The 23,904-nt window shown below is 35.0% G+C and overlaps 1 protein-coding gene across 11 annotated transcripts in view; it reads right to left on the bottom strand.

The window, feature by feature from the left end:
• Positions 1-23,904, bottom strand: part of GRIA4 (glutamate ionotropic receptor AMPA type subunit 4) — a 359,494-nt gene that overhangs the window by 94,098 nt on the left and 241,492 nt on the right. For all 11 annotated transcript variants that reach the window (XM_039471113.2, XM_074400500.1, XM_010334607.3 and 8 more), the window contains exons 5-6: positions 21,717-21,901; positions 382-435 (exon numbers count right to left, since the gene is read on the bottom strand). In XM_039471113.2, the coding sequence (XP_039327047.1) occupies positions 382-435; positions 21,717-21,901 (239 nt within the window). The remainder of the gene's footprint in view (positions 1-381; positions 436-21,716; positions 21,902-23,904) is intronic.

Genomic DNA, 23,904 nt, shown 5'->3' with positions numbered 1-23,904 from the left:
ATGCAGTTATTCTTAAAATTAGAGAACACAAGCTATTAGTTTAGATCATTCTCGTAATTTCCAAATATTGGCTATCTTATCCATAAAGTAGCATTTATCATTTAGACAGAGAAAATTATTTAATTTGACAAGTGGTGTCATAGCAAAGCAACCATTATGATTTCTTTTAAAGGTCTCTTTGGCAGACACCAAGCTAATCTGCATAAAATATGTTGAATTCTACTTATGAAATTTAATGATCATTGTAATAAAATATCATATGTGTTATTAAAAGCTTAGTAGGTAATGTTATCTATTTATTGAAGCATTATTTTAAGGTACAGTTAAAATAATCTTGTGTGCTTGAGCAATATTTATGAAAAGTAGAGAATAAGTTCTTACCAAGTTTGCAATGATATAATGGTAGCCTTTAACATGCTTTCCAACACTTACAATCTGTGAAGATATAAACGAATAAGAGAAAATCAATTTTAATTCACTGAAATATTTTTTAAAAATATTAACTACTTTAGCATAATTCCATGTGGCATCATGATGGGAAAATGTTAAACAAAATAAAAGTCATGTATTCTAGTTAGAAGAATTGATAAGCCATATTCAAAATAAGTGGTAAAAAGTACCACATTTATTTAAATCACATTCTATCACCCTTGTTCAGAAAATTGTTATAACCTCCTTAAAAAGAATGACAATGCTATAAGCCAACGTTTACACATATTTCTCAACAGAATACATCAACATAAAAACTTAAAATGATTTTCATCCAAAGAATTTAGATGTACTTTACTTATTGATAATTTATGAAAATGGAAGATAGGCTGCTCAGTGTCTTCATCATAGGATAAGAATGATCACCTAAGAGTAGATTGAGCAGCAAGCAAGGTTTTTCTAAGGCACAATCTGTGTTTAGACACCTTTGATACCAGAAAGTACTCAGTGAATTCTCACCTGCATTTGAAAGCAGTAATATTTTCTTGTAATTACAAAAAAGAAAAAGAAATCAAAAAGCTTTTCTCTCTGTTTCTCTCCTTTCTTTCTTTCTTTCCTTTTTTTTTTTTTTTTGATAAAGTTTTCGGATATGTTTAGGACATTAGAAACCCAAACATCCTTAAAAAAAAAATACTAGAGATCTTTTAAAAGTTCAATTTTATTTTTGCATTAGAGATTACAACTATCATTCTCTGAAAAACTGAAAATTCCTTCAATATGAAAATCTAACTGCAGTTGCTAATTAGAAGCTTTGTAAGATTGCTGGTGTCGTCAGTGATAACAGTGAAAGCCACGATTTTCATGCAATTTCATTATCAAAGACAAAAATTAAATTATTTTAAGAATTTTAATATCCCATAAAAATAATTCTGTGTAATTGGGTGACTTATATATGAAATATAGGAAAACTCTTAACACCAGAATATATGATAGACATAGAGAGTAGAAGAATAGTTATCAGAGGCTGGGAAGGGTAGTGGGGGTGGGAGGGAGGTGGGAATGGTTAATGGGTACAGAAAAAAAAAGCTAGAAAGGATGAATAAGACATGTTATTTTATTGACTATAGTCAATAATAACAAATTTTACATTAAAAAAATAACTAAAATAGTGTAATTGGATTTTTTATAACACAAAGGATAATGCTCGAGGGGATGGATACCTCATTCTCTATAATGTGATTATTACTCATTGCATGCCTGGATCAAAGCATCTCATGGATCCCATAAATATATATATATATATACACACTACTGTCTACCCACAAAAATAAAAAAATAAAATAAATAAAATCAGAACACATGAATTATGCTGGAAAAGAGTTTTGTGTACATGGCTATTGTGAAATAAAATTTTTACTCATCTTAGGTTCTTGTTTTGATTACATTCAAGACATTTCTGTTTTTAATGTTCTCCAGTTCACTACAAGTTGTTTATATTTTTAATTATTAATTTCTGTTCATATTATTTAGGATTTGTTGTACTTCCTGACTTTGAGGGCTGATTGCCTTTTAACAATCCTGGGAAAGTCACAGCCAATAGCTCTTAAAATAATCCTCCAAAGAAGTTTTCTGTCTGCTTCTAATAGATACTGCAATGCTGGTATTACTGGCCTGGGTCCACTTTTATGATAAGTTCTCAAATTCTAGATTCCCAGACCGGTGTGGTATAAATTCAAAATACAATCTGTCTCAAGAGCAAGGCTGTGATGACAAATTCTCAAGGAAGATATTTTCCTCACCATACTAAGCCTACATCAAGGCAGAAAACACTTAGTTGACTCTGTACAGATGAGAGAATTTTTTCACTTACACCCTTTTATTGAGCTGTTGCCCTACAGTGGTCTGGTTTTATGTATTAACTTGACTGAACCCAAAGCTTCTCTTCTAGAGAATGCATTAAATGCCAAATCAGCCTACCCAGTCTGGCAATTTCCTTCATCACAGCTTCCTGTCATTCTTGGCCCCTGAAGATTTTCTTTACTTTCTTGGAATATTTTACACAAACTTTCTCTTGTTTTATCTCCACAATTTATCTACAATAGAACTTTCCTTGAGAATCTTACCGTGAAGACGAGGACAAGCAACAAATAGATGGGATTGTGGAGAAAGCTCGGTTTATGAAATAGTTGAATTAGATGGCATATTGAGCAATCAAGACCTGAGTGATTTAGCATGGGTGGAGCAGGATGGAGCCATCTTACTCTGTGGGAGTCTCCAGTCTAGCTTTTGCAAAAGATAATTATCAGGGGGATGTTTGATGGTACTCAGGCAGAAAATGGCATATTCTATTATGGAGTCTGCTACAGATTCCTGCTATTTGGCTTCAGCGGGGGTTGTTGCCACTCAGCAATCCATTATTTAACTCTTTCTGATTCACTGACTTTTTCTGGTGTGGCTGTTGAGGTTTTTGCCCTGTCCCCTGTCTCAAAAGCCCCTGTCCCCTCATTTCTTGACACTCTCAGCTTTTGATTTCTTTGTGACTGCAGTCAAAAATTTTTTAGTTTTGTTTTTTAAAAATCCATCTTAAGTGCAAATACTTGTAAATGTTACAAAGATGTGGAATCAATAAAAATTCTGCACTGGGTGTCTCCATAAAGAACTCCTTGTCCATTCAGGATTGTCTACCAAAAAATTATAATAAATTAAAACTTACACTGTGCATTTTCAAAGGGTGAGAACTTATAATATCAGAAGGAGCTGAAAGGGACAAAATTCCTGGCATAAAAGGTCTTGCAGAGCTCCATATGCATCAACATTCTGAAAATTGAAAGCTTGGGGAGTAGGAATCTGGAGATTTATTTACCTGGCTGGTGATGCTAGAGGCATCACTATCTCTGCTGAGCCAGATCCTGGCTGGGGAAAAAAAAAACCAAAACACAAAAAACAAATGTACTGCACAAACACTGTGAAGTTCTCATTGCCTTAGTTTCTTTGTGAAAAAATTCAATGTACAATCCACTGAGTAGTCCCTGTAAACAGGAGGTTATTTTTAAATGATTGTGTAAAACTGACAATGTCATGGTTGTGGTTGTACATGGCTTTCATTATCTCAACAAAGGTGAAGAATATCTTCTGTAAAGAATAAATTTGAGTAAGTTGACTCTGGGTGTAGACCAAACCTTGTATTGCCTATGTAATTTGAAAAAATATAGATAAATAGGGAAAAAAAACAGCTTCAGAGATAGGAATATAAAATAGCACTGTCTTCACACAAGTGTGGCTTGCTTAGTTGTCATGGGAAAACAATGCCTAGGGTGAGTACTTGGTTGCAAAATTATTTTGCAAACAAACAACAGACTTAAACTACAACCTTGTAATATAACAGCAGGACTTCAGTTTCAGGACTGTGATATAAAATGGGGTGGGAAAAACAAAGCACTTCAGACCAAAAGACAAAAAATGTAGAGACAGAGAATCTGCATATTTTGTATTTTTAAAAGAAACAGAGGGTGCAACTAGACTAAAAATAATGATCAAGTGATTATGTTTAGAGTTCTGTAGAATAGGTTAGGAAGGATATCTAAGTTATATCAATTATACACTCTCAACGATGATTAACCTTACCAAAATAAAATGTTTAAGAGAAGTGACTAATTGATTCCTGTAATTACTTTTTTTCTCCTGAGTGTGTGTTTTTGTTTGTTTTATTTTTGTTTGTTTAAGAAGCAGAGCATTGTTTAGGAATACCCATGGTGCTGGTCAAATAATTAACTTCCATAATCAGGCAATCAGGACTATGCATACTAATAAGGTGAATGCCAGGTACAAACACTGCAATTTTTAACTGCATTCTTTTTTTTCTTTTATTGCATTTTAGGTTTGGGGGTACATGTGAAGAACATGAAAGATTGTTGCATAGGTACACACATGGCAGTGTGGTTTGCTGCCTTCCTTCCCCTCACCTGTATCTGTCATTTCTCCCCATGCTACCTCTTCCCAACTGCATTCTTAACAAATTATGGCATAACCAGTCTTCAAGAATGCAACTTCCAAATCCTTAGTCATTGATGGAAGTTGGAGAAAAGTGAATCAGGATACTTTCCCACATCGACTTCACTTTTCAGTCCAATTTAGTTCAACAAATGTCAATGGAGTGCCTCATAGCTATAAGACTAAGGCCAAGAGATTTAAGGATTATAAAGATAAGTCTGTCAGTGCTGCTGTTACAAGGGTGTTTATTATCTCATAAGGGGATGAGACTCAAACAGAAATGGCTACTAAAATATAGAGCAGAATAAGGTGAAGGCAGTGGGTTTCATGAAATTATAACACTTGCTTAAGAGAACAAGGAAGATTTTTACGAATGAATAGACAATAAATAAATATTGATTCAAGGAATGAATAAAGAAGTTAATCAGGATATAAATTCAAAAACACTAATATATTAAGGTCAATTTGAGACTTGAAAATGAAGGATAGTTTGGCCATTAATACACAATCAGATTTTACATTAATCCTTTATGTATCAGTGGTTTATAAAGTACTCAGGGGTCCTTCTATAAAAGTTGCTGTGTATTATTTTTAACTATTACTACCAGGCTGTAATCATTATATTGAACATAGTCTTCCAACTAAAGACATGTAATGGCACACTAAAGTAGAAATAATTTTGGTTTTTCTATTAATTTGTTCTTGTAAGTCAGCTGGAAATTCCTCTTTCAATTTTTATCATATTTCAAAGAATTCAGTGACGGGGGAAAACAGCATAACATATTCAGAGGTGTTAGGGCCATGATACTGGTAAATGTTGTAAACTTACTGTCATGAGGGCAGTCACTTTCACTAGTCCTCTTTTTCTATAGAAATTCCAAACTCCCAAATATTCCCCAAATGTTGATTTTCAAAATGTTTTAAAGTATTTTACTGTAGATAAAATCAAAGGTTTTAGTGTCATTTCAGTTCCATCAAAATAAAAATATAAAGTAAGAGAATTTGCAAACAAACAACAGACTTAAACTACAACCTTGTAATATAACAGCAGGACTTCAGTTTCAAGGCTGTGATGTAAAATGGGGTGGGAAAAATGAAGCACTTTTGACCAAAAAGAGCTATGGCTGTTTAGTGTGATATGAGATTTAGAAGGAGGCTAGGTAATGTAAATTCTTATCAGATATTTTTAAAGAAATGATATACAAATGCACATACACATTTGTGTGTGTGTCTGTGACACACAAATGCCCCTGCATACGCATACCCACACACAGACCTGCAGGGCGTGTGTGTGTGTGTGTGTGTGTTCATTTTCTTCTGTACTTGGAGATGTTAGAAATTACGTGAGTTTCTAATTAGGAATAACTCTTTTTTGGAGGAAGGAGAGAAGACCGTTTCCTATAAAGAGAATGGCTGCCTCTCAAAGTAGTGATCTCTCTGTCACTGGAAGTTCCTAGCAAAGTGTGACTGCCTTTCAGTGAAAGATGTTGGGATAGGGTGCTCCTGTGGGTGACAAAGTCCTGTTATAGCCATACAGTACAATGTCTCTACAGTCAGTCACTGCACTAGACACTATGGATGTCTTGCCTCTGAATGTGCCCTTGCTATCTCAATGCATACTTGCTCACCTTCCAATTGTCAGCACCTGAATTTCCTTGCCTCAAGGTTTCCTCTGGTCTACAGAGCTGACATTGCCCTTGGAGAGGGAAGAGTTTATAAGTGTCAGAGCATTAATGCTCCTCCTTCCCAGCAGCCCACATGCAATTACTGACAGGAGTTGGCACATAAGTACTCCAACTCCATTGCCCAACAAATGACATGATTCCTAAGTGTTTGTTCTACACTAACCTCCTCTAGTAATTAGTTTACACTCACTCCAAATGGGATTAACCCCCTGTCATCCAGATGGTAATTTGCTTGATAAATGCACTTTTCATTGACTGCATTGCTCTACTCCCTTTAAGCCTGTTCTTTACCTCCCAAACAAACTGTTTGCCAACAAATCTTTGTTTTAAGGTCCACTTCTAGTGGAAATCAACTACGACGGTCTCTAAGTAAAAATCTGAACCAATGTAGTAGTAGAATTTTTAATGTAAAAAAAAAAACAAAAACCTTTGTTGGCTAATTATCCCAAGCTTTTCATCTCTGTAGCATAATATATTTATGTTATATTCAAATACTTACTCTCTAGGTATAATAAGAAACATAGGTTGCATAAGTTACCATACCTCTATTTAGATACCTAAATTGTTGACAAAGGTTTACTCTCTCATATAGGCTAATAGGAATGATTCGGTGTCTTTATTTAGTAAATTATTTCTATTTCTAACAAAATTTTCACCTTCAAACTGTTCTCACTTATTAATACCCATTCTTAGTACTTTTTTTATTATTTCTTTTTCTGACTTTATTCCAAATGTTAAAAAAAAATGACCATCAGTTCCATCCTTTCAGCACAGATTTTAGATCACTTTGTATGAACCTTTCCCCAATTTTATTTATTTGCAAATTGAGTGCCCTACAAGAGATATGGTTTGAATAGGGTCCTAGAACTATAGAGTAAAAGGCAAAGGCTGAAATTCAGTTGTGTGATTCCTGGTCTTTTGTTCTTTCCATGCCACCCCTTTATCCAACATGGAACTGCCAATGGCTATTGAAAAGCACTTATAGAGTATATCCTTCTCTCTGCCTACCATGGTGGTTCTAAAATTCTACATCTACGAGCCTTGGATAATAAGATTCTTATCATCTCAACTATGGACAATTGTTAGCAGAGTTCCATTTTCATTTAATAGCATTTTAACTTAGTGAGATTTAAAGTATTAGCAAAGAGGTGTAGAACATTGTATGGCATTTGTGATTATGAGTTTGAAACACATGTAATAGTTTGAAAGAGCCATTAGAAGCATGCTTTTTTGAAATTAAAGAGATATTTGTAAGAAACAATATAAATAAAATGTTAATAAGATGTAGGTAGAAGGAGTAATTTCTCTATTCATAAACAATTACATGAAATAAATATAGTCATTAAGTGACAAAGCTGGAACTCCATCCAGGTCTTTGGACTGTAATTTCCATACTACTTTCACTAGACCCTATTTCCTTCTTTAGACTACAGGAATTCAGACTTATTTTTGGCCAATACTCATATATCTTTCATAAGAGAAAAATGAATAAGATATATGTCTGTGAGAATAACATTCTTTATCATATTAGATATTTGATGAATACCAAACCTGTTTATGAGAAATCCCAGGTTTCTCATAACGAAACAAATACACTGTTCTTTTTTTTGCAAATAATCTCTTGTTTGAACCTATTGCTTATTTGAATAACAATATATACACAAGATGTTCCTAATTCCATTTTTCATGGAACTAAGACAGGGACATACAGATGGAGAATTATCAGGTAAACTTTAATGAATCCTAGTCTGGGTATGCAATTTCTTCATGTATACATAATAAAGCAAATTAGCAGAAAAGCTTAAATAATCTGGATTTAGTTTTGTGTAGCTTGTACTTTTCCAAATGTATATTTAAAATGACAGTTTATGTACATATTCTAAACATAATGTAAATCTAACTCAGTCCAATAGATAATTCTATTTATGTGCAACAAGCTCAAAATAATCAATTAAAAATTAAACTATTGGGAACCTGGGTAAGATGGCTGAATAGGAGCAGTTTTGATCTGTAGCTCCCAGCAAGATCAACGCAGAAGGTGGGTGATTTCTGCATTTCCAACTGAAGTACCCAGCTCATCTCAGTGGGACTGGTTAGACAGTGGGTGTAGCTCACAGAGGGCCAGCAAAGCAGGGTGGATTGCCACCTCACTTGGAAAGCACAGGGGTTGGGGAGCTCCCTCCCCTAGCCAAAGGAAGCTGTGAGGGACTATGCCATAGGGAACTGTGCATTCTGGCCCAGATATTACACTTTTTCCATGGTCTTTGCAACCTGCAGACCAGGAGATTCCCTTGGGTGCCTATACCACCAGGGCCTTGGATTTCAAGCACAAAGCTAGGTGACCATTTGGGCAGACACTGAGCTACATGCAGGAGTCTTTTTTTTTTTTTTTTCATACCTCAATGGTCTCTGGAATGCCATCAGAACAGAATCATTCAATGGAAAGGGGGCTGAAATCATGGAGCCAAGTGGTGTAGCTCAGTGGATCCCACCCCCATGGAGCCCAGCAAGCTAAGATCCACTGGTTTGAAATTCTCACTGCCAGCACAGCAGTCTGAAGTCAACCTGGGATGCTCAAGCTTGGTGGGGGCAGAGGCATCAGCCATTACTGAGGCTTAAATTGGTGGTTTTTCCTTCATAGTGTAAACAAAGCTTCCAGGAAGTTCAAACTGTGTGGAGCCCACCGCAGTTCCATAAAGCTGCTGTAGCCAGACTACCTCTCTAGATTTCTCCCCTCTGGGCAGGGTGTCTCCAAAAGGAAGACAGCAGCCCCAGTCATGGGCTTATAAATAAAACTCCCATCTCCCTGGGATGCAGCACCTGGGGGAAGGGGTAGCTGTGGGCACCGCTTCAGCAGAATTAAACTTCTGCCTGCTAGTTCTGAATAGAGCAGTGGATCTTCTGGCACAGCGCTCAAACTCTGCTAAGGAATAGGCTGCCTCCTCAAGTGGGACCCTGACTCCATGCCTCCTGACTGGGAGACACCTCCAGCAGAGATGGACAGACATCTCGTACAGGAGAGCTCTGGCTGGCATCTGGAAGGTGCTCCTCTTGGACAAAGCTTCCAGTGGAAGGAACAGGCAGCAGTTTTTGCTATTCTACAGTCTCTGCTGGTTATACCCAAGCAAGCAGGGTCTGGAGTGGACCTCCAGCAAACTCCAGCAGACCTGCAGCAGAGGGGCCTGACTGTTAGAAAGAAAACTAACAAACAGAAAGAAATAGCATCAACATCAGAAAAAGGACAAATACACAAAGACCTCATCTGAAGGTCACCAATGTCAAAGATCAAAGGTAGATAAATCCATGATTAGGAAAACCCAGTGCAATAGGGCTGAAAATTCCAACAACCAGAACATCTCTTTTCTCCAAAGGATCACATCTCTTCGCCAGCAAGGGAACAAAACTGTATGGAAAATGAGTTTGATGAATTGAGCTTAAGGAAATAAGAGAGGACACAAACAAATGGAAAAGCATTCCATGCTAATAGATAGGAAGAATCAATATCATGAAAATGGCCCTATTGCCCAGAGTAATTTATAGATATAGTGCTATTCCCATTAAGCTACCATTGACTTTCTTCAGAGAATTAGAAAAAAGCACTTTAAATTTCATATGGAACCAAAAAAGAGCCAACATAGCCAAGACAACACTAAGCAAAAAGAACAAAGCTGGAGGTATCACACTACCTGACTTCAAACTATACTACAAGGCTACAGTAACCAAAGCAGCATGTTACTGGTACCAAAACAGATACACAGATCAAGGGAACAGAACAGAGGCCTCAGAAATAATGCCACACATCTACTCTCATCTGATCTTGGACAAATCATACAAAAACAAGCAATGGAGTAAGATTTCTCTATGTAGTAAGTAATGTTGGGAAAAGCTGCTAGCCATATGCAGAAAACTGAAACTGGACCCCTTCCTTACACCTTATACAAAAATTAACTCATGATGGATTAAAGACTTAAACCTAAGACCCAAAACCATAAAAACCCTGGAAGAAAACCTAGGCAGTACCATAAACACCAAAAGCAATAGCAACAAAAGCCAAAATTGACAAATGGGATCTAATAAACCGAATAGCTTCTGCACATCAAAAGAAACTATCATCAGAGTGAATGGGCAACCTACAGAATGGGAGAAAATTTTTGCAATCTATCCATCTGACAAAGGGATAATATCCAGAATCTACAGTGAATTTAAATAAATATACAAGAAAAAAACACCCCCATCAAAAAATGGGTGAAGGATATGAACAGACACTTCTCAAAAGAAGGCATTTATGTGACCCACAAACCTGAAAAAAAGCTCATCATCACTGGTGATTAGAGAAATGTAAATCAAACACACAATGAGTAACCATCTGATGCCAGTTAGAATGATGATTATTAAAAAGTCAGGAAACAGCAGATGCTGGAGAGGATATGGAGACATAGGAATGCTTTTATACTGTTGGTGGGAGTGAAAATTAGCTCAACCATTGTGGGAAACAGTGTGGCGATTCCTCAAGGATCTAGAACTAGAAATGGCATTTGAATGAACAATCCCATTATTGGGTATATACCAAAAGGATTATAAATCATTCTACTATTAAGACATATGCACACGTATGTTATAGCACTATCCACAATAGCAAAGACTTGGAACCAACCCAAATGCCCATCAGTGATAGATTGGATAAAGAAAATGTGGCACATATACACCACGGAATACTACGCAGCCATAAAAAGGATGAGTTCATATCCTTTGCAGGGACATGGATGAAGCTGGAAACTACCATTTTCAGCAAACTGACACAGGAACAGAAAACCAAACACCTAATGTTCTCATTTATAAGTGGGAGCTGAACAATGAGAACACATGGACACACGGAGGGGAACATCACACACCAGGGCCTGTCAAGGGGTGGAGGGCTGCAGCAGGGATTGTGTAAGGAGAAATACCTAATGTAGATGATGGGTTGGTGGGTGGGGCAAACCACTATGGCATATGTATACCTATGTAACAAACCTGCACATTCTGCACATGAACTTAAAAAAAAGTCTAAGATATTCTAGATTTTAAATCTAAGATATTCCTGTGAAAAAATTCTCAGTGAATTAAAAATAAAGAATTAACATTCATTTATATACAGAGAATTAAACTATTCACAGTATAGTTCAATGGTATTTACATTTTATGGTATACTCTTTGAACATGATAATTCCACGGTAGTAGTATATAGAGTTAATTTTGTTCAACCAGAAAGTCAAATATCTAGTTTCTTGAGATGTCTCTAATTGGATATATCATGAATGAGTAGATACGTACTCTTGAATTATAATGAAAACTTGAGGGGGCTGGTGGTGATGGTAATAAATGTTATCTCTAAATATCACACACTGCTATGAATGTTTCAAAGGGATATGTCATTATAAAGGAATATTTGCTGAATTTTAAAGTTGAATATGTTGAAGATGAAATTGTTCAACCATGGAGTTCACAAGCACCTGGTGATGATTTTGTTCATAGGATGGATGAACTTTTAAGATCCAGTCAACCTGAGAGTCTATGATTCTGTGATTTTTCAGTGTAAAAGACTATGTGAGCCATCGGCTCTGGGAGGCTTCTGTTAATATACGATGTTCTCACCCTAGCCCCTTCCTTTTATGTATCTTTTCTTTGTTATATTTGAGATATTATCTGAAAGTTCTTTCTTCTTTCATTTTTCTTAAATCAAGTTTCTTTTTATTTTTATGGTTGAATAGAAAGCAAATAAATTGTAAAGAAGTGGCTGCAAAGAAAGTGTTTCATGGCCAATTTTACAAAGAACACTAGGTTAAATAAGGTTTAAGAGGTTTCTTTGCCATAGGAATATTTAGAGACTTCAATATGCTAATATATGGTGAAATCTCAAGAGATAGAGTATGCAGTTCTGTAGAGCAGTTTTAAAAGGTTGTTTAAGGACATTCTTCCTAGAGCATTATCTTCACTCACCTCCTTAACTTTCACATACATTTCACATTTTATGTTGCTTTGGCATAAGCATAAATGTTGCTTTAGCAGCATTTTTTTTTTAATTTTCCTTCACTGCTGATAGTCTATATCCACAACAATGACTCAATTAGACTACAAAATACATTCTGTTCATAATTTTGGAGGTAATCTCCTTCAGTGATAAATAACTTCAGCTAACAACATTTTTGGTCAGGGTTTTACATTTGCATGTTTTAAATTAGATTTAACATATGAAATTGTGATTAATTCTGAAATTCATATTACTTCAGAGTCACTCTCTTGCTTTTATTCGCTTTACCTTTACTTCAGCAAGTTTTTTTTTTAAATTTGAGTTTATTTGGGTTTTGTTATCCTATACTTTTCAAATACGTAATAGACAACCAGTTCCCTCTGAAGTGGATTCATAAAGACACAGATTTAAGTAGATGCCCTGGCTTAATAAATCAGTTATATCCATTTACATTTGTTCAAATGATTACCTCCAATATTATTTTAAAAAATAAACCATAGGTCTACTATAATGAAAAAAGGCAAATATATATATATATACTTCTTCCTAATAAACTAGATTGACCTATTTGCTGTGGATATGCAATTTTTGTGTAGTAAGCTCAGTTTATTTTGCCTATGTTTGCCCATAGGTCAGTCAAAACTTAAAGGCTAGTATTCATATTGACTAGCAATACTATTAAAATTGCCAAAACAAATTTCTTTTTTTAAAACCCTAGTTAGACTAGTTATACTTCTTAAAATCTTAACAAAAATGGTGTTTGGCAAAATAGACATTTAATAAACAAATTTAATACATAAATAATTTCTCATTATCACTATTTGGCATTATATATTTGTTTCTTTATTGTGTGGCTCCCCCACTAAAATAAAAACTCCAATGTACAGGGGTTTTTCCTGAGCTTAGGACATGCCTGGCCTGACCTATAACAGGCACTCAATATATATTTAAGTAGATGTCAAATAAATTACACACTGGTGTAAATGTGACTGTAAAAAATATAGTCTACAGATGAAGTATCATTGCTTACTTGTTACACACTTTAGTCACCAGGTACACTGCTCACTCATTTGGCCTTCTACCTTCTGGTTCATTCTCCATGTCGTCATTAGAATTATGACTCTAAAACATGACATCAATCATGTTTAAAAACATTCAATGACATCTATGATGCAATGATGAATTTAAAACTTCCAAGAAAAGCCCATAAGGCCCCTCATAAACTGTCTTCAGTTTTTCTTGGCCATCTCATACCTCCTGCAGTTAGGCTCCATCCACATTCACTTCTTTTCCAGGACAGAAATCTCTCTCCTATTACTCTGTTCTTACACATGCCATCTTCCTTGAATACTCTTTCCCAGCGTTTCTGCCTGGGGAATTCAAACTCCCCTTTAAACAATTTGCTTCTGTCTTTTTTTTTTATTATTATTGCACCTACCCACATTGTGCTGTGTTATTTGATTGTGTTCATTTATTTTTCTTTGTATTCAGTGTTCCTTCACAGCATAGACTGAAATTGATGTAATTTATATGCAGTGCTTGGAAATTAGTAGGTGCTGGATAAATGTGTGTTAAATAAATGACCAAATGGATAAGTGCTGCGGTACATGTATAAGAAAGGAAAATAATAGAATGTGGAAGGCAGAGACATGAAAATTTGTTTCTATTGTGTTACTGCATATTTATATCATATTATGAAAACAAAATTAATTATAAAAATAGAATATATATATTTCATCACACACACACATATATATGTTTATATATGTGTCTAGACTTTGGATGAATAGAATTGTTTGGTTTATGTGCACTGGGAAAAAAACTTTAAAAATAGAAAATAAATGTCTTATATCCAATCTTAATCTATCTTTCATTTTTCTTTTTACCAGTAATTATGTGAACCTTATCATTATTATTTTGATAAAAATGACAGTACTTTATTTTCTTCTAATCTTAAACTTGTCACAGGTTGTATATGAGATTGGAGAAAATCTGTTTCAGTAGGGAACTAGTAATTATGTGGCTAATCTTGAGGGAAGGATTAGAAATGAATTTGTTCCATTACTTTTCTGACTGAATCAAAGGGAATAAAACAATGTATCACTTCATTTGCTGGCAGAGAGTACACTTTATTACTGAACTGTTTAATATAAGTACTGTATAATTTATTAAAATGTAGTTACATTTATGATGTTTATAAGACTCAGAAAAGAGTCCTACAAAGTACTGTTGAATGTTTTGCTTCCCTTTTGTTAATCTCACTGCCTTTTAAACATTTGAGGAGTAAATGCAACATTCTACTTGAATAATTATGAAATTATCCTCTCTTTTCTACTTAATGAGGAATATTACTTACCTCGTCCTAAACCACAGTAGATACTTCTATGCAGCTGCTTTTGATTTAAGGCTAGTAAAACTAATTTATTTTATATCTCTAAAATTTTCAAGCAGATTTTCCTTTATCTTTGTAAAAGGAGCTGAAGTTTTGGATGTTTCTGTCAAAAACAATAGTAGAAATTGTTCCAATAAGTGTTCTTGCAGCATCAACTAAAACATATTTAGTTGAACCTAACCTAATCACAAAATTCACAATTCTTCCCAGACAAAAGCACTTGCATTCTGACAATCATATTTTTCTTCTTCCTTGAAAAAACTTATATCCTTTGCCTCCTTCACTTTTTCTTTTATTTCATCCTATTTTTTACTTGATAAGGAAGTGAGGTGTGGCTGTAACCATGGTAACAGTTGCTAGGAGACAATTAGACACCCCTTTCTAACCTCCACCAATTCCATTTGCACTAGTCCGACAGATCTGTAAAGGTGTTTCTGTTTTCTATGAAAATGACAAACCTAGTGCATCGTAATGGGACTTGCACATTCGCATCAGTTCTTCTAAAAAGTAATATTAAAGAAGTAAAATTCACCTTCTTAGCATAACCTCACATCTTTTGAGTTTCTTCTTACTTTATTGTAGAACCTGACTGAGCAAAGCTTGACATGTAAAAGGAGCTTTATAATGAAGCAAAGCAGCAAGCTCTGCCAGTACTGCAGTGCGGGAAATTGCTGATATGATTTCTTTGCTGTAGTAATTTCTTTGGGTTCCTGACTTGTTCCTGTTGCATCTTGCCCATTGTTACTTTAATATATGGAAATAAAACTCTTGCTTTTCTTCAGCCTGTACAACAAACCTTGGGATATGCAGGTGTCACATAATCTTGGACAGGTGAAATTCTTAGCAAGAAAACCTCCCAGGTAATTGAAGGCTTCCCTTAAACACATACAAAATGTGTTTCCTGCCTGTGTCTTCAAGTGAGGCTCATTTAGACTTCCAATTTACTCAACAATTATTTTGTGAATCCCTATTGTCAGTAGGGGATGTATGGGTAACAATAATCATAGACTCTGCCCTGATGGAGATAAGATTTCAATAGGAAGGATAGGCAACTAAACTAGTGTAATGCAAGGAATCCACATTTCTGCTACCTCCAATCTTTACAGCTTCAACTTTATCTATTGCTCCATTTAAGCTTCTACTTTCGTTTTATAGCCAATCTTGATCACTTTTTGAGCATTTTCAGATCTCATTTCTTTACAGTTCATCCGTACTTTGAATACCCTATCCCTTTTCTCTGGCTAGGAAAATCCAGTGCATTTTCAGTTTAAATGCTTCTTTTCTCTGTGAAACATTTGGGACTGCCTTGATTATACTTAACTACCCCATCTTCTGGATTCTTCATGCATTTTTATAATATCTCAGTTTCTGAAGCCATCAAATTGTCTTGTAATTATTTATGCATGTTTCTGAGTTCCCAGCTTGAGTGTAAGCATTGTGTAAGGACCATGAGTTGTTCACCTTTGTTCAGAAGGCGTTTGCAGTGCCTAGAACCATGTCTGGCAAACAGATGTTAAATGAACATATGAGGTGTCAAGTACAGAGCTGCTCCACCTACAGTTGTTGGCTCATTCCTGCTGTCAGAGTGTATGCCACTGAATCCTTCTATACAGATGATTTAAATAATCAAAGCTGTTTTCTCCAATGATGAGATCTCTCCTGTAATGACTCCTCCTCCTTATAACTATAGCTAGCTTTCTTCTTATTATTGTGCTTCTTTTTGTTTCTTCTGTCTCTTATAGTTTTGTTTTTGAGGGTTTTGTTTTGTTTTGCTTTTTGGCTTTGGTATAAAAAAGAGACCTATGGCCATTAGCCAGTAACAAAAATGTTCCTTTCCTTTTAGGCAATGAGTCAACCAGTTACGGGATACAGAGGCAGGCTCTTCAAGCCTTTGGCTGCTTATAACACTTTATTCTATATAGAGACATTTTGGGAGTTCGGGGGGAACTGGCAGAGTTGTAGATTTGGTACGATTCCTAATGTTTGAGAGTTGTGAAAATTTGTAAATGCAGACTCCAGATAAATAGGCTTTTACTAAGTATTGCCATGCATTTGATCATTTGACAAAAACTGAGTCCTAACATCTCACTTAGGTGATACTAGACGTGGTAGGCGCCAGTTAACTGGGATCATGTCCACATTTAATCTCTTACATGTAAATGGCCACATTTATGTTTGTGAGAAATTTCCCTCTCTTTCTAATAGATCTTGCCCTGAGGTAGGATTATTGGTTTCTTTTAGTCACAATAAGCCTCTGAGAGGTCAGTCCTGGCTTTTAGGCTTTTTTGATTGATTTGCAAACAGTGTGGGAAGGTCACTGGTTTTGGCAGTAATCCGAGATTCACATTGTGTCTGATGGGACACTGAATTCCCTTTCATATAATGAAAGTGGCAATACTGCTGAAAGGGGTTCCAGTTAAATCTGAGGTATGTGATAAAGAGGCAGTTTAAGGTACCTGTGAGTGAACTGTAGAGAAATTTTTCTCCATTGTTTTGTTTAATATCTACTTTATACTGTAAGATCATTCCTTACTATCTTTCTCCATACCTTAAATACATTCATAGTGCTTACTGGGATCAATATTGTTCTAGTTCTCTATCAAATGTCTTTGATATCATCGTTTATTTAATAATAACTAGCATCCATAGCAAAATACCCAAGGCAGTGCAAGATCCTTTATCACTTTCTACATAATGTATTTCTAAAAGAAATAATATATTTTAGTAGGATTTTAGGAAACACTTTTGGTGTAAACCCTAGCTAACCAGACAGCAGTTACTAATTATAGCAGAAAATGTATCTGTTTTGCTTAGCATTACATTTTCAGTAGAGCATAGGACCTGACTCTATATATATATGTATATATATTCTACAAACATTTGTTAAGTGTCCGCTATGTGTGTGTGTGTGTGTGTGTCTGTGTGTCTGTGACACTGCATATGCATATATATATACACACACACATATATACACACATATATACACATACACACATATACATATATACACACATATATACACATACACACATATACACACATATATGTGTATATATACATATGTACACACATATATGTGTGTATATGTATATATGTGTGTATATATGTGTGTGTGTATGTGTCACAGACACACACACATATGCATATATATATATACACACATACACATACACACACATATAGATACACACACATATACACATGTGTATATGTGTGTGTATCTATATGTGTGTGTATGTGTATGTGTGTATATATATATGCATATGCAGTGTCACAGACACACACACACACACACACACACACATAGTGGACACTTAACAAATGTTTGTAGAATGAATACATATCCAGAGAAGGTCACCTGAGTGAAGTTTTACTATTAATATATGCTTCTTTTAAGATATATCCCATGCATAAAATGATACATTGCTTTAGGATCAAACAAACTATCAAAAAAACTTCACTAGAAACAGCATTATTGACTTTTAGAGAGAGCAAGGGTTTTCAAGATTATCTCAGCTTGAGCATCATTATTTAAAGTGAGAAGAATAATCATAGGTGGTAAGTTATTCCATTTACTTTTTAAAAATAAACAACTAAAGATTTCTTATCCATCACACAGAGAGTGAAGACACTACTTTTTATTTTATTGGAACCATCATAATTTGGGGGATATAAGTTAACTGACCAAAGAAAAAGATAGACGAGTGCAGACCATCCAACTACCCATTGTGATAATTCTGTTCCAGGGGATCAGAGTTGGGTGTTCATGGGAATAGGGTTTCACTAACAGGAGCACTCAAATCTAGCTGCTGGACCCTTGGGTTTTTATCACGGTGGAGTAAAATGTGTGAGCACCCTCTAGCCTTAAGTGTCATTTTGTTCAAATACTTTGGATGCCAGAAAGATAGTTAAGACAAGATTTGTTGTTGCTTTTTTGCTATTAAGTTAAACATGTGAATCAAATTCTGATACTTCAATGTTCAAGTGACAAGGTTATTAGGTAGAATCCCTAGGGATTCTTTGCAAGTAACAGAGTTCAGAATTTAAAATAAATAGATACATGTAAAAATAACATATAAAAAGTCTCCCAATATAAATCTCTTATTTTGATATTAAACAGTTGATTTCAGCTATACTAAGCTACTGCAAGCTGTTCTACAAAATAATTGATAGATTGTTACAGAAAGAAAATTAGGTGAAAGAAATAAAGCTAGAGTCCACAATGATATTTATAATATCTTTCAGTCAAACTCAAACTCATAGCAATTTATGTAAAAATATTCTATCAAAAATTTATAACAAAAATTCAGCAAACACTTAAAAATACTTCTAGTTTTAGGTTTCTTTTCGAAGTTTGTTTCTGCAGATGAATGGACCGAATTGCTAATTGGATTTAGAGAGCCAAAATTCCAATTTGTTTGATTGGAGTTGATACAAAGTAAATCTAACTGTGTGGTTTCAATATGTTTTTACTCTCTTAAATGACTCAGTGGGTGATAGTTACATACATTCTCCCATTTTTTCTTATAGTGTACATTAAAACATATTTTCAAATACTTGATCTTAAACTCATATTTTGAAATGCTTGAATGAGTATATGGCTAGCTACTACCTTAAATAGCAATACATTTATAAGAACTAATTAGTTCATGTCATAAAAATAATTTGGAAAACATGTATAGAAGATGAAATGCTTCTATAACCACAGTTGTCCATGAACAGATTTTGAGAGACTATTGTCTAAACTACTTCTATTATGTTTTTATAAATTTGTACAAATTAAAATGTCAATGAAATAATTGTAGATGGCATTCTACCACAATATGAAGTGTGCCCATCCTTCTAGAAATTTACTAATATGAAATGTGAGCATCCTTTTAGAACTTTATCATCATTGTATTAACCTCACCATCTTCAGAGAAAAGGCCACCTTTTCAAAGGGATTTTTTCCTAATTAATATTTTATTTAACATTTAACTTTTTGCCTTCTAAAAATGCTTTGATTGGTCCTTTGAAATTGTTTTCTCTTGCTATCTTAATTTATGAAAGAGGATGTTGAAACACAGGGGTATTAAGGTACATGTACAAATTCCTGACAAAGTGTGGATTGGCTCTTATGGATGAGCCAAGAGTAAAACTAAGAAAACATTAAAAGTTGTTTTATTTAGAGCCACAAGAAATTACAATACAGATAGTAAACAACAACAGCATGTTCAGAATCAAAACACATCTTTTCTCGGGGGGAAATTTTATAGCGCAATTAGGAGTACATTATTTTCTCACAATGCTGTAGACTTTACTACAATTTATGAGATTTATACCTGAGAGGCATTTTAAATGGAAAAAGTTCTCTTACTATTATCATTATTACCATGCAACCACAATAGAAAAGAAATCTTTTAGAATTCAGCAAGAAGAATAGAAAAGTAGACACTCAAGTTTTCTAATTTCTTTAAAATGACAATTAAAAAAAAAGTCCACTTCCTTTAGCAAGAGCTCATTTACCGCTTATTCAAAGAGTTTATCCAAAGCACCCAGGTGTGCCGATTTTCTTCTTAGAAACCAGCTAAGCCTCTGAAATGGGTCAGTGTGCTTTAGGCACTCAATTGCCTCCTCCAGACTTAGTCTTTTAAGCACAGGTGCTAAGTGGAGGGTCTTTCTGAGCCTTACTCACCCTCTGACAGGAACTTGGCAATCCAGGCAGTTCTTAGAATTGGCTGCTCTGTGGGATTCGGCGTGAGTTATTTACAAAGCTTCAGTTGTTCAGGTCAAACAACTCAAACTCTCAATATAGGGGTGGGAATGGGAGGGAGGGCAATGGGAGCCAGAGGTAAAGTCGCTGTATTGCTTAAGAAAGAAGAAAAATTCTTCTTGGATTCTGTAAATAACCATTTAAAAATTTCATATACATTGAATAGCTACAACTTCAATAATTTTTTGGACTCTCTCAGAAATAAGCCTGAGTGATGTATAGGCTTTTAATTAATATTTCCCAGAATAACATATGCATATTTCAAGTATTTTTTTTTAAGCTTCTCTCGTCTACAAAGGGATGACAGGAAGTAAATACTCTGTTATTTCCTCTTATATTAAAGTCTGGCTTCTTTAGACTTTAACAATACAACATGTGTCTTTTTAAAAAATTTTTCACTTTTACAAATGCTAATATAGTTGAAGAATGAAACTGAAGACATCTAGTCCCGTGCCTGTAAATATTAAGGCAGAATCTCTGAAATACATTTTAGTTTTTATTTTTATAATTGAATATTAAAGTGATTCCTATAAATAAACCTCCAAATTGGCAAGTTAACTATTAGAAATTAAATAATATAATTATGCAGTTAAACTATATGTAACAAACTAACCAACAAAAAATTGTATTACCCATGTCTGGCTGAACTAACATATTATAGGCAAATACGAGCAAGCATTTCTAAAACCACTAGATGGCATTCATTCACTGCAATTTTGGTCAAAGAGCCTTTAAAGCTTTATCATGATCTGCAGGGTTGGGGAAAGGCAAATGTTAGCCATTATTTGATGATATTTTCCTATCATTTAATACAACAACAAAACTCAGTTTTATCTTTTCTTGGTTGCTTTAAATCAAATCAACAAATATTTATTGAAATCTTTATTCAAGGATTTTTCTGTTATGAGGAGAGTTGAATGAAAACCATCTCCATTGAGGTAGTAATGTATTTACTTATAATACCTAGCAGAAAACATATACAGAATACTGCTATACACAGTATTCAACTGACTTTCTTGTACTTTATTTCTTTAGTAATTTATGTTGCTATTTCTCATGTAGCACTTCTCTAAAGTAAGTGTGCCTCTAAAAACAAAGGCACACTCACAAATTTAGAATGTTTGTAACAGTTTTAGATGGCAAAAATCTTCAACATTAATATTTTTGAAAACCGGAGGCCAAGAGCTCTTAATGATTCACATAGGGTCCTTTACTTTTTCAAGTCTTAAGAATATATGAGAAATAGCTTTCTAAATACATTGAGACTTAAGAACCAAAAAGGTCTTTGGTGATGAAACATTGTGATTTGGTATTGAAGATAAATCACGGAATGAAAACTCTCAAACCTCACACTCCAAACCAAAAAGTTGGGAGCAGATGTTGATGGGAACAAGTCAATCAAAGGTTAATTTCTTTTTGCATAGGGTCTAGGTTAAAAATATAAAATCTAGAGCTTACCTGTTCTAATATGTTTTGAAGTCTTTCTATCTCACAGTCTATTACAAACTTCTTCTCTTGTCTTCTGTCAAGTTCTTCCAGAAGTTGCCTATAGCTGACATCATTAAAATTTTCCACACATATAGCGCTGACATGCCAACCATTTTGTCCTGCTTTTTCCATAATAGCTTGGAGTATCGAGTATCCTATTGGGGGAAAAAAAGTTACTAAAAACATGCTCTTACTCCCATATAATGACTTATACAGGCACTGAGCCTGTATCAACACTGCTGTGTTCCAAAATATACTGAATGCTTAGAAACTTAAAGTTTGCGTGGTTATTTCTGAATAATTTGTACTCAGGAGAACAAAATCTCTGAAAATAGAGATTGAATGAAGTAGCAATACCGTAACTTGTGTAAGCTCTCAAAATCTCTTTACTGGAGAACATTGCATTGCTCCAGACACATTTTTGATGAGACAAACTTCAAACCAAATCTATCACCACCTGTAGTCAATAGCAATTTCATAAACCCTTTTTGCTATTTTACTCACTAGATGGAGCTCATTTTGAACAACTGTTTGACTTTCTCCTTGAGCAAGGTAGCACAACATTTTTGGTTCAACTATGGAAGAGAAGACGTAAAAGAAACAGTACAACAGTATTTATTGAGGACCCATTATTCTAGGTGCCTTATTTGGTGATGAGGACAGGTGCATATTGTAGAGGTATTATTTAACTCTTCCTCTCTCAGCTGGGGAATGATATAGATTGGAGATTAGTTGAATGACCACTAGGTGAGGCACTGGTGCTCCTAATCCAGTATAAGAGAATGATATCCAAATAAAAACCAGAAATTTAGTTTTAAAAAGTGTGTAGCAGGACTCAAGGTAAAGTGTTGGCCCAAGGGAAAGCTTAGTTCCAGTTGTCTGAATGGAACAAGTTAAAATTCCACAAAGGAGAAAAAACTTGTATTGGGTCTTGAAGGCTGAGAAGGAGCATGCAAGACTGCTGAAGGTGGGGGCGTTTACTACATGAAGACAACCTTCCATGAGAAAATAAAATGAATGGTTTCCACCTGTTCTTGATCTTGATCTCTCTGCATGTGGAAGGGAAGGCATCTGGTCCAAGCACCTGGGTTAAGGCAGGAGCTCTGAACTCATAATTCCTGCATTTGGAGTATATCTTCAGGCCAACATTGTCTTGATTTTCCTGCTTTTTTTTTCCATTGTCATTATTTTTATTTTATTTTTTGAGATGGAGTCTTGCTCTGTCACCCAGGCTGGAGTGTAGTGGCACGATCTCGGCTCACTACAACCTCCGCCTCCTGGGTTCAAGTGATTCTTCTGCCTCAGCCTCCCAAGTAGCTGGGACTACAGGCGCAAGCCACCATTCCCAGCTACTTTTTGTATTTTTAGTAGAGATGGGGTTTCACCATGTTGGCCAGGCTGATCTTGAACTTCTGACCTTGTGATCCGCCAGCATTGGCTTCCCAAAGTGCTGGGATTACAGGCGTGAGCCACCTGTAGATGAGGCACCTGGCCCCATCTCTCATTTGTGAATTGTAATGTGAGAGAAGAAACAAAAAGATTATTTGAATTAATAAATATTCCATACACTAAGATTGGTTAGAGCTGGTTAGTCGGTTATATTTTCACTTTACGGTTTAGCATAAACAAAATATTCTAGTCCTCTTTAAGAAACTCTAACAGTTATTTGAGCTAATTCTATAGCAACTGTCTGTAGTTTCCTCTTCCTGTGATCCTGGAATTGGGGCAGGGAGCTGGGTGGATTAAAACTGAAGATTTAAAACAAATATAAAGCACTTGCAAGATAAGGGAATATTTTTTCAGTTTTCTAATTGGTATGTGAGTCTCACAGATTCAGGAATTTTAAATTTTTTTCAGGTATGTTTTCTACACATAAGAGTTCCAAGCATTACTGATGCTCAGTTCATATCAACAGATGGAACTGATGATGAGATCATATTTGAAATATAAATTACCTGATATCCTGCCAAATGAAATACTGTGGCAGTCAGGATTCATTTTTAGCTAAACGAAAAAAAATTCCCCGAAGAGGAAGAAAGAGGGCATGTTAATTATTATTCTGGTATATCTATTGCCCCATTTAGTCTTTCCTTTTGTAATGGTGCCAGTAATTATCTTTTCAAATCTTTTAGATCCCCCGCCCCAAAACCCTGGCACT

The sequence above is a fragment of the Saimiri boliviensis genome, chromosome 6 (genome assembly GCF_048565385.1).
Source record: "Saimiri boliviensis isolate mSaiBol1 chromosome 6, mSaiBol1.pri, whole genome shotgun sequence".
NCBI lineage: Eukaryota > Metazoa > Chordata > Mammalia > Primates > Cebidae > Saimiri > Saimiri boliviensis.
The sequence above is the reverse complement of the archived record's forward strand: the minus strand, read 5'-3'. Positions and strand labels throughout refer to the sequence as shown.